Below are 17,421 nucleotides of genomic sequence, written 5' to 3' on the forward strand. Positions count from 1 at the left end.
CTGGGAAGCTCTGGTAAACTCCATGCCCAAGAGGATTAGGGCAGTGCTGGAAAAATATGGTGGCCTCACAAAATATTGACACTTTGGCCCCAATTTGGACATTTCCACTTAGGGGTGTACTTACTTTTGCTGCCAATAGTTTAGCCATTAATGGCTGTGTGTTGAGTTATTTTGAGGGGACAGCAAATTTACCCCTGTTATACAGGTTGTACACTCACTACTTTACATTGTAGCAAAGTGTAATTTCTTCAGTGTTGTCACATGAAAAGATATAATAAAATATTTACAAAAATGTGAGGGATGTACTCACTTTTGTGAGATACTGCGTGTATATATATATATATATATATATATATATATATATATATATATACAGGGCTCAAAATTTCAAGTCCTAAGCTACTAGCCAGCCAGTGTTACTCACCACATTAGATTCTACCCACTACCCGCCCATGCCACACCCACTAACCCACGCATATGTTTAGCCAATGTGAAACACCATATAGTGCAGTGAGTTTTTATGATTTTCTTTGTTTTATACCATAAATGAAATAATGCTACATACAGTAATAAATAAACAAAAATAAGTGCATAGCAGTTAGCAACATCAACTAAGGGTTTTGAGGAAGACAACAGCTAGAAACAAAATTAAGTTGTTGAACTAAGGGAAAGCAGAGAGCGTTGACATTAATGAAAGTTCATAGCAGACCTGGAATTTTTTTATATACATTGTGACAGAAAGTGTGGTTTGGTGATAGAGGGAGTATATATTAGACCAAGTTTAATACATTTCACTTTACCATTTTGCTAAGAAACCCCAGGGAAGTGATTAGTGTTTTTTAGTTGTGATTACCTTACAGCTGTCAAAGACAATTACACTCAGGTGTGGCTCATGATTACTGCTCCTAGGGTTTAAAAGGGAAGCATTTCTCAGTTAATTACAGCCAGGCAGGAGGCCTGATATGATGTGTTGTGAAAAATATTATGTAGTAAACGTTTTGCTGGATTTCTGTTTGCTGTTACATTCTGTAAAGGACATTTGTATTGCTGCAGACAATGCAGACAGAGATTTGCTGTTTTGAAAACTCTAACTGGATTGTCCTCTATTTCATTTAAACCCTAGAAGACAGTGGTTGCCAAAGATTCTTGTTACAACATACATAGACATATTTAGACATGTATATGGATTTATCTCTATGTTAAAGCCCTTTGCCTGCCAAGACTTTATATCTTTGAGCCCTTATACATTTTTTGTGCATTTTTTTTCTTAATCTTAGATTCTGTTATTATGAATGTACCTTTGTATTGTATTTTTGATGTGTTTTGTGCCACTTTTTTGCTTCACAAAACAGTTTACCAGAGCTCTGAGGTTGCACTAACCCGACCCGGGTTAACAATTGTGCTCAAGCGATCGTGTTTACTTTCAACTTGTAATACGAGCTAAAACCCCTATTTGCTCAAACACCAGCGATAAATCCCATTTAGCGTGCACATAACTGTTAGAGCTCCATTCATAATCTAGCCCTGTATCTTTAAAGCCCTCTGCTGGTTGAAACAGATACTGCAGACTATCATAATGATGTACCAACAACAACAAAAAGTTGCATGCCATATGAAGCAAGACAGAAAGAGCAGCAGTATTTGTGCTTGTTAGCTGAAGTCAGGAATTGTATGTAATCTTTGTTTTATAATTGCATTTATATAACAACAATTAAAATTATGGGGAGGCGAAAAGTGAGTTCAAAATCCTCCACTAAATACAAAATGTAGAGAAAATAACTCATTGTGTAACCCATTTACAAATATAGACAAGTCAGAAGACTTGCTTTTCCCACAGAAACTCTCTGAATACATTGTCTCCAATGCAGCCAAGGATTCTGGGTAATATATGCAAATGAGGTTCACAATGACTCACGTTTTTACTTTTAGCCTGCTTTTTAAGGCAAACTTTCCTGGCTAAAAGTAAAAAAGTGAGTCGTGAACCTCATTTGCATATCTTACCCAGAATCCTTTGCTGCATTAGAAACAATGTATTCAGAGAGTTTCTGTGGGAAAAACAAGTCTTCTAACTTGTCTAGATTTGTAAATGGGTTACACAATGAGTTATTTTCTCTACATTTTATATATATATATATATTTGTGTATATATATATATATATATATATATATATATATATATATATATATATATAAAACATGGCAAATGATTTGTATATAAAATAAATCTTTTCAAATATTTAAAACTTTGTAACTTTTTTTTTAACAAAATTTACATTGTTTTGTAGTCCTGAAACGTACCCATTGAAATGCCTCCACATTTATCTTATTTCCTTTGTTTTGGTCAATCAGGTACTAAACATAAATGATCTTATGCTTTGATAAAACAATCATTATGTAGTAATTTGCAGAGTCATGGTTCACAGCCCTGCAGGATGCACTCCAAACAATTTCAGAGTAAAATATCAAATGTTTAAAATTAGATATAGATATTAAAAAAGGACAATAAAAGTCAGTTAAACTTTCATGAATCAAAAAATCATGCAATTTAAAAAAATATATATATATTTAAATTTTTTTAAATGTACTTTTATTAAAATGTACTTCATTCTTTTGACATTGTTTATTGAAGAGCACTATACTGGTCAACCACAACACTAAAATCATTGACAGGTAAAGTGAATAACATTGATAATGTTGTGACAATGGAGCAGGATAAATGGGCAAGTGAAAAGATCTGAATGACTTTGACAAGGGCCAAATAGTGATGGCTAGACGACTGGGTCAGAGCATCTCCAAAACGACAAGTCTTGTGTTCCCGGTATGCAGTGGTTAGTACCTACTAAAAGTGGTGCAAGGAAGGACAACTGGTGAACCAGCGTCAGGGTCATGGGCGCCCAAGGCTCATTGATACACGTGGGGGGTGAAGGCTAGCCATCTGGTCAGATCACACAGATGAGCTACTGTAGCTGAAATTGGTGAAAAAAATAATGTTGGTCATGATAGAAAGGTGTCAGAACACACAGTGCATTGCAGTTTGGTGCGTATGGGGCTGCGTAGCCGCAGACCGGTCAGGGTGCCCATGATGACCCCTGTCCACCGCCAAAAGCATCTTCAATGGGGAAGTGAGTGTCAGAACTAGATAATAGACCAATAGAAGAAGGTTGCCTGGTCTGATGAATCACATTTTCTTTTAGATCAGGTGGATGGCGTGTACGTCATTTACCTGGTGAAGAGATGGCAGCAAGATGCACTATGGGAAGAATGCAGGCCGACAGAAGGAGTGTTATGCTCTAGACAATGTTCTGCTGGGAAACCTTGGGTCCTGGCATTTATGTGGATGTTACTTGTACATGAACCACTTACCTATAGATTTTTGCAGACCATGTACACCCTTTCATGGCAAAGATGTTCCCTTATGGCAGTGGCCACTTTCAGCAGGAAAATGCACTGCGCCACACTGCAAAAATTGTTCAGGAATGGTTTGAAGTGGCCTTGGCCTCCAGATTCCACAGGTCTCAATCCGATTGAGCATCTGTGGGATGTGCTGGAACAAAAAATCTGATCCATGGAGACAACACCTTGCAACTTGCAGGACTTAAAGAATCTGCTGCTAATGTCTTGGTGCCAGATACCACAGGACACGCTCAGCTGTCTTGTGGAGTCCATGCCTCAACGCATCAGGGCTGTTTTGGCAGCATGAGGTGGGCCTACATGATATTAGGCAGGTGGTTTTAATGTTGTGGCTGATTAGTTTATATGCACTATATGTATAACCTTGTTACAAATTTTGCCGCAAAGTTAATTTGCAAATGTAAGTCTTTTTTTTTTCTTTCTTTTTTCTAAATTATGAACACTGTCTGAAATGCAGAGCTTTTAAGCATTCTGGACACTGCAGGATTTTGGAACTCTGCTCGCTGTCTCTCCCATAGCCGGCTTCCAGAGGGAAACAATAGACAACCTGGCCCTGCTCATGACACTCAGACATTGCTGAACCATTACACACCCAATCTTACCCACAACACAACCTGACACACTCCTACTCTTGCAGCTCCACCCACAAGTTTCCCTTACCTACCTGCCCAGAAAGGCCTCAGGAATATATTGTGAGGTATGGGATCAATAAAGTTTAATTTTGACTTTTATATACCTACAAAGTTATGACATAACATCTTGCTGGTTTACAGCTATTTACAGGGTCGTCTTTAACACAGGGCAAAAGGGGACACACACACAGTCAGTCCTAATACTGTCACAGTCAAAAGTTCTCTGCTTATATTAATATGTGAGAAACTGTGCCAGACCGTGCCTGTGTCATGTGACATGCCAAGCTAGTGCCATGTGCTGTTTTAGATGTGCACTGAATGCTAAGCCATAACTCGCCATCTAGCCAATCCCACTGCATCAATCCCTGCTGGGGTTACCACTGTTACCAGGTAACTGCTCTAGTGGTGGGATTGTTTCTGGGTTGTTTCTGGGTAGGGCTGACTGTAGGCGCATGCAGCAGAAAACTGGAGCGGCAGGCACATGAGGATTTGAGCATCTGTGTAGCTGCACACACTGCTCTCTTCAGTCTTGAGGCTGTGTGGTTTGTCTCACACTGTATCCATACAGCCTTGGGCAGACAGCATCCAGTCTGCTTGTCCCCTTAGGCCTGCTCTTTCTGCTGTGGCCCTAAGATCAACTAACTGAAGTGTGTTAGGGGAACAGTGCTTTGTAGAAAGGTGTCAGTGGGAAGAATAAGTGAGTGCACAAATGCCCCTCCCCCATGCAGCATTGTCTAGTGCAGGGTAAGGGGGAACTTGTTCCAAGCAAAGAAGTGACGTGCTGCTGTGGCTGATGTATAGAGTCATGCTGATACTTCACACATTAAGGTAAGGTTTATTTTTATATATTTTTTTCTCTCTGTCTCAGATTTTACAGCTTCCCATAGTAGTTCTGCTGTTTCAGTCAGTAAACTTATATTTGTCTGCACCTCCATGCTTCCTCCTTGCTTTGCTCCTGTTGGCTGCCCTAAATCTCTTTAACCAGCTAACCTCACACCAGAATCACATTCAAAAGCATAAATAAATGTATCCACAGTGGAGGAATTTATATATTTATTTACTTAGTACTGCTTAGGTCCGGTTTCACATATTGCAATTTGTTTCATTTTTTTTTAAATGATTAGCCCAGTGGATGATCCACTGCTGGGCTAATATGTTTTTTTTGTTTTGTTTTTTAATTATAAAATAAATTGATATAGTTGTTTTTTGGGATGTTGGGGTGGAGAGCGAAATTCATGGGGGGGCAAGAAAATATTTGCCCAGGGTCCAGTCAATATTAAAGATGGCCCTGGCTATTTATTATTTTACACCAGCAGCAAATTAAATGTTTGCTGTCAGCTATCTTGTGTATGACCAGACTCTATGACCCTGACACATCCAGTTTTGAATCAGTCAGTTTGGTTTTAGGCAGAACCATCTGCTTCTTCTATGACCTATGTACAGATCTGTGGGTGCTGAAATGCAGAATTAAATCAAATCAGCATGTAATAGTAAATAATATGTTTATAGGGAAAGTAAAGTCAAAATTAAGCATTCATAATTCAGATAAAAGATGCCATTATAAAAATCAACTTACTTTTTTTTAATCTAATTTGTTTTTTTATCTTGTATCCTTTGTTGAAAAGTATATCTATGTAAGCTCAGGAGCAGCTGTGCACTACTTGGAGTTAGCTGCTGATTGGTGGCTGCACATATATACCTCTTGTCATTGGTTCACCTAATGTGTTTAGCTAGCGCCCATCAGTGCATTGCTGCTTCTTCATCAAAAGATACCAAGAGAATGAAGCAAATTTGATAATAGATATAAATTGGAAAGTTTAAAACTGTATGCTTTAGCTGAATAATGAAAGAGAAAAGAGTTGGGTTTTGTGTCCCTTTAAAAATGATGTTTACAATTCCATAGATAAAAGCTTTACAAGTTATCCAAAGACTTAAAGGGATATTAACCAGTGTTCCTTTAGTAAAAAAACAACAACATATGTTATATCAAAAGAAATATAAAAAGAAACGGCAAACAATTTGCAAAATGAGCACTTAGAAATTCTCATTGTAGTCACTGCCCTGAAAATAGCTTACATGTTGGCAACTTAGGTTGTATTCTGCCTGTTTTGTGCATGGTCAAATCTGACTCCCTGTTTATTTAGTATTCACTTAAAGGGATATTCCAGACAAAACTGGAAATCACATGGGTGCATTTCGGTAATGAACAGAAGCAATTTTGTATTATACATGCATTAGCAAAAATGCTTCTAATAAAAGCTATAGCTGTTTCAAAAGTGTATTTAAGTATGACACGTGCACCAGCATTTTAAACACAGCACTTACTCAGAGAGCATAAGGTGCTTGTAACATCTGGTAATGACTCAATTTGTTAATTGCAGACATGATACAAGCCCCACTGATGATCTGAGCAGCTGCATTATTTAAAATGTAGGTGCAGTGACAATATCTAGCTATACTTCACATGCACGTGCAGAGAAAAATGTTAACACTAAAACAGTGATAACTTTTACTAGAAGCATTTTTGTCAATACATTTATATTGCAAATATGTTTCTATTCAAAGATGTAATAAATCTATGTGCATTTAAATTTTCACTGGAATGTCCCTTTAATAGTACACCAGCTCATGTTACTCTAGAGGTTTTATGACATCAAGCTAGTTAAGCCTTCCTGTAGAGACCCCAACCTCCTTGTAGGGTGGTGATAGGAAGTAATGAACACTGCACCAATGAAAAAATAAAATAAAAAGGTCAAATCCTTTTAAAATGATAAATAATACAAAGTATGAACCACTGCTTAATGCTTTTTGTTTACTACAGCAATTAAACAGACTTTTCAAATCCCTTTTTAATGAAATCCTGGTTGTTTTTTATGTCACTACTCCAGGTGAAATACAATGTGACTTTGTAATCTACCTCAGTTGGTTGGAGACCTAGTAGCTAGTAATACTTGTTATTGCACGTGGCAAAATAAACAAAGTGTGCTGGCAGCTTCTCAAACCTCACAGGGCTGACTTCTAGGATCTAATCATTTGCAACCACAGAGCTGACTTTTTTTATAGTGAAATCACTATGGATTTTGTCACTTCAGTTGAGCTTCTTGTTGTCATATAATACTTGCTGGTACCCAAATACAAAGGGGCCCATTTAGCAAGCTCCGAACGGAGCTTGTGGGCCCGTGTTTCTGGCGAGTCTTCAGACTCGCCAGAAACACAAGTTATGGAGCAGCGGTCTAAAGACAGCTGCTCCATAACCCTGTCCGCCTGCTCTGATGAGGCGGACAGGAATTGCCGGAAATCAGCTCGATCGAGTACGATCAGGTTGATTGACAACCTCCTGCTGGCGGCCCATTGGCCGGGAGTCTGCAGGGGGCGGCGTTGCACCAGCAGCTCTTGTGAGCTGCTGGTGCAATGCTGAATACGGAGAGCGTATTGCTCTCCGCATTCAGCGAGGTCTTGCGGACCTGATCCGCACTGTCGAATCAGGTCCGCAAGAACTTTGATAAATTGGCCCCCAAAGCCCCAGATTCTCCCACCCAGGGAATTTGTTAGCATGTGACAGTTGTTTACAGTTAATCCACAAATTTGGAACAATTTAAGAGGTGTTTAATTATAAAAATGCTTTAACTAATTTGAGTTTTTTATTATTATTGAAGAGCACACACAATGCACACTGATGATACAGCAGTAAACATCATGCACATGCATTTGCTTTATGTGCATGAGCTGATTGCCATTGGTCACCACTCACAGTTTTTGTAAAAGGCAGATTTGTGTCAATGCAGCCTATCACATCAAGCACACACATGTTTTCATTCTAGCAATGATAATTTAACAGACACATATATAAAATACAAAAGGAAGCCAATTTGCCTTGCAACTGCCTTTAACATACCCTGCAGTACATTAAAAACAAGACACTTTTGAAGTGATATAAACTGTCTGTTTCATTGTTGCAATAAAAAACACTAAGCAGTGGGTTATACTTAATATAAATCACTGCAATATATATATTTTATTTATCATTTTAAAATGACTTTACCTTTTATAACTTCATTTGTGAAGAGTCCATTACTTCCGGTCACAGCCCCACAAGAGGGCTGGGGTCTCTACAGGAAGGCAAAGTAAATGTTTTCCTTTACAGTGCTGCTAGGAGACATCTAATCTAGCTTCAATCAGTTTATATCCCATGTATAGTAGAGAACTTTTGCTGCACAAATCATGTGATAATACAACTTAAGTTATGTAATGTCTGCTCTGTTATCGAGCTGTAGGCAGTGACTACACTGATAATTTCTTAGTGCTCATTTAGCAAGTAAATAAGTAAATTGTTTGGTGTTTTTTAACACAATCCATTTCTTTATATGCTAACTTTGGTTTAAAATGTTTTTTTCAGTAAAGGAGCACTGTTTTATATCCCTTTAAAGGGAGAGTAAACAACTTGTACTTCAATACATTTCTGTTGTGTTGCTATATAATAACATATCAGCCAAGTCTTAATATTTTTCAATCAAATTAAATTCACGTCATCATTAGTTATTTTTCAAAAGCCAAACTGCACCCATCATTTGCCTTATTTGAAGGAGCCACTCTGGGCTTTAACCCACAAACAACAAGACTAACCCAACTATAATTATAGTGTAGGATGCATTGTTTTGCAGTTCTTATCTGATAAAGCTAATTAGGGATAGGTATATAGCAGAGTTAGTCTTGAGAAGTCAGCAGGTGCATTTTAAATTCTGGGAATTAGGAATATCTCAATTGTCACAGCTTAATTACATGAAAAGGGAGCAATATATATATATATACAAATATATTCCAAAGTTGATTCATTACACATAACTAAACATTTTATATACAAATCTTAAGGTGTTTACTAGCCCTTTTAAGAAGCGGTTCCTGAGGTGGCAGAGATAAAACACTTGCAAACTTGCTCGTTCAGGGTAATTGACAGGCCCTGCTCTCACGCAACTAGTTGTTTGGGGCAAAATTGCACAACAGAGCATTCTTAAATTTCGACAAAGCAATGTTGAATTGCAAGTGGTTTGCTGCTTGAGAAGTTCTCCACCTGCAGCATGATACATTTTCGATAATACAATTTATTGAAAGTACTTCATTTCGTATGTCACACTATACTGTAGGCTACCATTTACTGGTAAGTAAGATCTGTGATGTACGCACAGAACGTACATACCAATAAGTTGTACCAGGTGTTGTGACGAATTAAAGGGATAGTAAACTCAAAATTTTTCTTTTTCTTTTTCTTTTTTAAAACTTCTTTAAAAATAGTAGATATTTGTAATAGGAACCTATTAACGATTTTTGTTTTTTTTCTGTAATTTCTAACTAACATTAAGTAATCTGCCAAACCCATTATCTACCTTGCTATGGTCTAGTTGCAATGTTCTACCTAGGTAGAAACATCATGGGGTCCCGCATGCGCATTGTAAAGCCTTCTTTTGCCAACGCATGCGCATATTAGCTTCCCTGTGTCCTATCTCCTGAGGCGCGCCACTATCCAAACGCCAGATGGAGAGCAGACATGAGGATGCTGACATTGATGTTGGGGGGGCATGGCAGATCAGCGTGCAGAAGTCTACCAGTGATTAGAAGGAACAGATGAAGGAGCATCATCATCATCTACGATAATATTGATCTAGATGAGTATCCAAATTTCCCCTAGACTAATGAGCATATAGTTATATTAATATAAGGCAAAGGGCTGTTTTGACCGAGTATGCATGCGAGTCCATTTCATTACTAGTGCGCATGCGGGTCTATTACTTTACTAGTGCGCATGTGATGCCCCATAAAAATTTGTAAAATTAATATTCATAACAAGTGGGCGAAACTCATTTGTGATTGGCTGTGGCACATTTAATCTTTTTTCATATGTTCTGCCTACAAATATGGGCGGTCTTTGCCTCTTGTTATATTTTTCCTGTGGTTGGCAGCTTTGTTTGAAGTGCAAAGTAGGCAGATAGTATTACTTTCATATATGAAATTATAATTATGTGTTTTATTTATGTCTGGTTTGTCACAGATAAATAAAGAAGCATTTTTCAAATGCATTTTGCAATCTGTCTTGTAATTGTAAGCGGAGACTGTAGATCCCAGCATAATATTGACTTACATGTCTTTATAAATAGATTTTTCCATGTGTCTTCCACTTTTAAAACACATTGGGATTACAAGTCGCGGGCTATTTAGTGCTTTCATTCATGCACAAACACCACTAGAAGTAAAGTTTTAATGCACATCGGTGTGCGCATGTTTTACAAGTTGACAGTAAAATGTTTGCATGCAAGTGAAACCCAATGCTCGCTAATTTCAGGACTTCGGATATCGCAACTATGCTATCACTTTCCCCCTATAGACTTCAATGGAGTGCACTAACTTGCTAACTTAACAAGTGCACTCAATCTAACCTAAATTCATATTTTACATAGAAGAACATTTTATTTTTATTTTTCAATATATATATATATTGAACAATATGATTTTTCATGTTTTAAGGTATCTGAGCGGAAAGGGCACCAAAGTGTATATAAGTGTGTGTGTGTGTATATATATATATATATATATATATATATATATTTGTGTTTATATGTCTACATACATATTTGATAGAATCCTATCAGCCAATCGGAATTCGAGGGATGCCATCTTGGATGACGTCACTTAAAGGAACCGTCATTCGTCAGGAAGTCGTCGGTGGAAGAAGATGGCTCCGCGTCGGCTCGTCTGAAGATGGCTCCGCTCCGCTCCGGATGGATGAAGATTGAAGACGCCGCCTGGATGATGACTTCAATCGGATGGAAGACTTCTTCAGCGCCTCTTGGATGATGACTTCAATTGGATGTAAGACTTCTTCAGCGCCCATTGGATGATGACTTCAATCGGATGGAAGACTTCTTCAGCGCCCCTTGGATGATGACTTCATTCGGATGAAAGACTTCTTCAGCGCCCCTTGGATGGTGACTTCAATCGGATGGAAGACTTCTTCAGCGCCCCTTGGATGATGACTTCGGCCGCTGCGGATGTCCTCTTCTGTTCCATCGGTGGTCGGCTGGCTGAAGACGGCTAAAGGTAGGATGATCTTCAGGTGGGTAGTGTTAGGTTTATTTAAGGGGGGTTTGGGTTAGAGTAGGGGTGTGTGGGTGGTGGGTTTTAAAGTTGGGGGGGTTGTATTTTTATTTTACAGGCAAAAGAACTGATTTCTTTGGGGCATGCCCCGCAAAAGGCCCTTTTAAGGGCTGGTAAGGTAATAGAGCTGTTAACTTTTTAATGTAGAATAGGGTAGGGCATTTGTTTATTTTGAGGGGCTTTGTTATTTTATTAGGGGGCTTAGAGTAGGTGTAATTAGCTTAAAATTGTTGTAATATTTTTGAAATGTTTGTAACTTATTTTTTTTAGTTTTTTGTAGCTTTTTTTATTTTTTGTACTTTAGTTAGTTTATTTAATTGTATTTAATTGTAGTTATTTGTAGCTAATTTATTTAATTAATTTAATGATAGTGTAGTGTTAGGTTTAATTGTAACTTAGGTTAGGATTTATTTTAGAGGTAATTTTGTATTTCTTTTAGCTAGGTAGTTATTAAATAGTTAATAACTATTTAATAACTATTCTAACTAGCTAAAATAAATGCAAAGTTACCTGTAAAATAAATATAAATCCTAAAATAGCTACAATGTAATTATTAATTACATTGTAGCTATCTTAGGGTTTATTTTACAGGTAAGTATTTAGTTTTAAATAGGAATAATTTATTTAATGATAGTGTAGTGATAGGTGTAATTGTAACTTAGGTTAGTTTTTATTTTACAGGTAAATTTGTGTTTATTTTAACTAGGTAGCTATTAAATAGTTAATAACTATTTAATAGCTATTGTACCTAGTTAAAATAAATTGAAATTTGCCTGTAAAATAAAAATAAATCCTAAGATAGCTACAATATAATTATTATTTATATTGTAGCTATATTAGGGTTTATTTTAAAGATAAGTATTTAGTTTTAAATAGGATTAATTTAGTTAATAAGAGTTATAATATTTAGATGTATTTAATTAATATTTAAGTTAGGGGGGTGTTAGGGTTAGACTTAGGTTTAGGGGTTAATAATTTTATTATAGTGGCGGCGGTGTAGGGGGGGCAGGATAGGGGTTAATACATTTATTATAGGTGGCGACGGTGTAGGGGGGGCATATTAGGGGTTAATAAGTTTAATATAGGTGGCGGCGGGGTCCGGGAGCGGCGCTTTAGGGGTTAATACATTTATTATAGTTGCGGCGGGGTCTAGGAGCGGCGGTTTAGGGGTTAAACAATTTATTAAGTTGCGGCGGGGTCCGGGATCGGCAGGATAGGGGTTAATAAATGTATTATAGGTGGCGGCGGTATAGGGGGGGCAGGATAGGGGTTACAAGGTATAATGTAGGTGGCGGTGGGCTCCGGGAGCGGCGATTTAGGGGTTAATACATTTATTATAGTTGCGGCAGGGTCTAGGAGCGGCGGTTTAGGGGTTAATAGCTTTATTTAGTTGCGGGGGGGGCTCCGGGGGCGCCGGTATAGGGGGTAGAACAGTGTAGATTAGTGTGGGTGCTTAGTGACAGCTTATCAATAAAGCTGGGAAAAAGCCGAAGAGCAGCGAGATCGGATGAGTGATAACTATCACAGTCCGCTGCTCATCGCCCCGTACTTGGTGCACGTTTTTTTTACAGCTTTATTGATAACTTTGGTGAGCGTATTCAGGTCCGCGGCAGCGATGGTAGACGAGCTTAGGCGGGTGTATTGGGGCCGGCGATGGCAGGTAAGTAGACACATTGATAACTAGAGGCCCATATGTCTTTCTTTGCCAAGCAAAAGAACAATAGAGATGACCTAATCAGCAAATGTATAGAAGGGTAACCGGGATCTATTCAATTTTTATACATGTACCTAAGATATAGTATGTAATAAAATTAGACAAAATGAAAATGTAACAGACAAAAGCAACCAGCAAAACCAACAAACCTGGATTTTATGGAGCATGAAATTAAAAGCCTGAGCTATAGTGTATGCAAAGCTTTCCATCAACATATCATTTAAAAACAATGAACACTCAGGACTGAATATGCTGAGCTATATTTACTAACAGTACCACATATTACATATACATATGCCACATTCCATGTTTTTTATTATAATTCTTTATTTAATAAGGATGTCTGAACTTACAACCTACTTAAAAATGTTTGGGACATATTGCCTTATAATGTATATCAATGCTAATATCTTAATGCAGGGCTGCCCAAACATATGGCCTCAAAGGGTTTTTGTGAGGTTATCAGCACCACTGAGCAGACAACAGAAATCTTTAATTTGCTGTCAGCAATACAGCTTAGTGCTTTTCATTTAGTAATTAAGCATGTTTATTTGTACCATATTTTTTTTTATAAATTTGAGTACCCCATACAATTTGTAACTAAAAATATGTTTATAATTTAAATTTATTTTAAGACACTGGGGTAGATTTAACAAATGGCGGGATAAATTCGCTGTCGGCATATGCTGTCGGCATTTATTATTGCACAAGCATTTCTGTGGAAATGTTTGTGCAATGCCGCTCCCTGCACATTCGCAGCCAATCGGACCCTAGCAGGGGGTGTCAGTCATCCTGATTGTATCTGATCGGGATGATTGAAGTCCGCTACCTCAGAGATGGCGGACGGGTCTTATGACCGCTGCTTCTTAAATCCTGATTCTGGCGAGCCGAAAGGCTCGCGTAGAGTGAGCAGCATACGCTGCTTAATATATCGGCCCCACAGTCTTTAAAATATGTGTACGTATAATGCAATTTGGCCCACAACCAACCCAAATGGTTACTGGTCCTTGAAAACATTTAAAACAATTAAGTGTTCTATTTATTTAGACCCGGCAAGTGCAAAAAGACGAACTTACAATATCACGGGTGCGATAACCTATTCCCCTGTTAGAAGTCAATGGAGCAAAAGAGTGAGAGAAAAAAACTAACACCCTACTCGCGAATTAACCCAATCCTATATTCTCAAGTGCATTAACCCGACAGGAAAATATTAATATTTCACATTCCAATGTTCTTTACATAGGAGAATATGTTTTATTTATTTATAAATACATATTTCTACATATATCTGAGGGTTTTTTGGTGCAATACATACACATGATTATACTGTATATAGGCATCGAATCGATACATACAGATATATATATATATATGCATATCTATTTATAAATACTTAGAGTATATTCTGCTATGTGCAGAACATTGGAATGTGAAATATACACAGTATAACACTTTATTAAATATGAACATTGCATACATATGTGTTTTCATCTACTTGACAGCAAAGGGCTCCAATGCACTTCTATATATATTTATATATGTGTACATATATACACATATAAATGCATTAATACATATGTACACATATATAAATATATACACATACATATTTAGACATGTATCTGTATGTATCTCAATGTTAAAGCTCATATCTTTGAGTCCTTTGAGAACTTTTTTGTGCAATATTTTTGATATACTTTTTATTAGATGGTGTTATTATAAATGTAATTGTACTTTGTAATGTATTTTTTTATGTGTTTTGTGACACTTTTTTGTTTTGCGAAACAGTTAACCAGAGCTCTGAGGATGCACTAACCCGATAAACAATAACTTCAATTGCGCTCAAGGAATCACGTTTACTTTCAACTTGTAATATGAGCGCAATTTAACTTCCGCTCAAACGAACGTGAAAACCCAATCTTGCTCGTGCGCATAGATAGCACTCCACTCGTAATCTGGCCCAATGTGTTCACCCATTGCAAAAAGGATAAACACATAATAATGTCCCCCTTGGCAGCTACAACACATTGCAGCTCCTAAAAAGGAAACAGGCCAAGAAGGCTTTGGCTATGTTTTAATCCTTTTGTGGAGGGTTCAAACACAGTAAGCAAGAGACAAGTGTGCAAAGATTACCTGCTCTGCAAATTAGTGTTAATTAATAGTAATGCTACTATTCCCAATTACATTGCCAGCTTATTTTTGTAACATGAGGTTTATTTCAGGGCTACACAATCTTTTATCTTATAACAATATACACAGAATATTGTCATATAGAATATTGCGGACCCTATTATTTTATATATATAAGAAGCGCACTCTCACTTAATCTTAATCCACCAGGGTGCTATAAATATAATTCAATACTAAACAGAAATGGCTTGGATTTTTCAAAAGACAGGTTTGAGGAAGGGGTGAAGACCCTGAAACGTCATGCTTTTGAATGGAATAAACGCTTTTGAAAAATCTAGTGTAAGCCGTTTCTGCTAAATTTATATATATATTTCCATGAGTGATAATAGCTATCAGATACTTGCTAGAAGCTGGATATAATTAATATAATGTAAAATACTTCAGTACAGGGAATTCCAATAAACATATTGTACAAATGAATGCTGTACATGATCTTGTGTTGAACCCATTTGTAACATCCTAGAGATCCACCACATGATGCTACAGTACTCACCTCCAAAGAGGTGAGGGGAAAGGTGAGAGGGCAGTGACCCTATCAGTAGCCGTGATCCTCCTCCCCCATGGCCTGTCCGCTCTCTGCTTCCCTCCTCTGGTGTGCTGCTGCCAGAATCCTGAGCTGCTCCTGGTATGCTCATTCCTCCTTGGTTGAGTTGGACCTGGCTCCGACTAGCCCCAACTGACCGACTCCTGGAGCTGATCATATGTGGTGGTGTTTCTGATCCCCCTGCTAATCCCCCAGTTGCTACAGAGTGTCCACCTGGAGTGTAATGGTACCTGGCATGGGGTGAAGAAGAAGTTACTACTCCAGCAGGGCTCCTAATAGGCCCCCGGCCAATATTTGATGGGATGTCTGAGCCAGAGTATGCCCGTGTCCGATGGTCCGAGCCAGTACTACTACTCTGCCTCCCACCCATCCCAAAGACACAACGAAACGGGTCACCACACATCCAACGTGGGTATGTAATGCGTGCTTAGTGTTTGTTGATAGACGGCGAGAATTATTTAAATCCACTATACTCAGTTGAGTGTATCTCCAGATTTTGTATGATGTACTTTGAACTCCAGCGTAGGTCTGCTTTCAGACTGTTCCACACCAATATACACAAAATCTACAGCGTTGCTGCTTTCCAAATTATTGGTTGGTTACAAATGCACAAACATACTTTCCAGGGAATGTCCACATTATAGTAATTTTCCAACGTAACATTCATATTAATCCAGGGTTTGCTCAAGGTTCCCCTATAACCTCAAGTATACAGTGAGTTATCGAGAACGAATACAATGCACAGATGAGGGTAAACTCATTCATAAATATCCTCTCAGTAAAAAAGCAAGTAGGAAGAAATATGTACAGCTCTCTCTTTGACAGGTTATCAACACACAGCTGGCATAAGTGCAGTGCTCTCCTGTGTTACCTACACCTGCTCATTGTGTGAGATCAGTGCACAGAGCAGTTTCACATCCTCTTCCTTACAGGCGATGTATTATACTGTATATCCATAGTGCAGGGACACATCTCTCACTTGTATCCAGTGACTATACACAGAGCTGAATCTGCTCACAACAAACAGTTGCTGTGTACCTTCTACCTCTCATTTATACAGTGCGTGCACTGAGATTAATGTCATTTTCCACTGCTTTCCAAACATGAACTGTGCAGATCTTCATAATGACATGCTATGTATGTATAATGTGACCATTCAGTCTCTCTGTAGCGAATGTGCATTAGTAGACGTAACAAAGCATCATGGATGTGTACAAATGCATTGTAAGGCTGTATGCACTGCATGTAGCATACATGTAAATACGGCCAGCGTCTAGAGGCAGCAGTGTTTCAGTGACCTTAGTCCATGTGCTCCCTGGCCCTGGGCTGCTGCCTCCTTCTCCTCAGGCTCCTGTCACTAATACACAGCTTTTAGGAAGTGCAGCACAGACACAAACCCCCCTCCCTGACCACGGTGCTTGCTGTCTTTCTCTCCTCCCAGAAATGTCACTGTATTCTCCTCCCAATCTCCTGTTTTCCTCTTCCCTGGGCTCCAGACTCCTCCTCTTTACTATCCTCACTCCTCATTTTTTTCTGTTACTGCATTGTGTCTGACAGTGTCTCCATTCATTTTTGCATCTCTTCATCTTCATCACCCTTTTCAGCTGTTTTTTATTTTTATATTTAATCCCTGTTTGAAACTATGCATAAGCTTTATCATACTTGTCTGTTTCCTTCTGCGTGTATCATATGTACATATATATATATATATATATATATATATATATATATACACTACTATATAATATATTACTGTTTCCATTACATGTCTACACAAATGTCTA

The 17,421-nt window shown here is 38.0% G+C and overlaps 1 protein-coding gene across 1 annotated transcript in view; it reads right to left on the reverse strand.

Annotated features, from left to right (window-relative positions):
• Positions 1-16,997, reverse strand: part of ZNRF2 (zinc and ring finger 2) — a 410,887-nt gene extending 393,890 nt beyond the window's left edge. The window contains exon 1 of the mRNA XM_053714273.1: positions 15,587-16,997. Coding sequence (XP_053570248.1) covers positions 15,587-16,040 — 454 coding nt within the window. The 5' untranslated portion in view covers positions 16,041-16,997. The remainder of the gene's footprint in view (positions 1-15,586) is intronic.
• Positions 16,998-17,421: the final 424 nt, after the last annotated feature.

This window comes from Bombina bombina, chromosome 5 (genome assembly GCF_027579735.1).
Source record: "Bombina bombina isolate aBomBom1 chromosome 5, aBomBom1.pri, whole genome shotgun sequence".
Taxonomy (NCBI): Eukaryota; Metazoa; Chordata; class Amphibia; order Anura; family Bombinatoridae; genus Bombina; species Bombina bombina.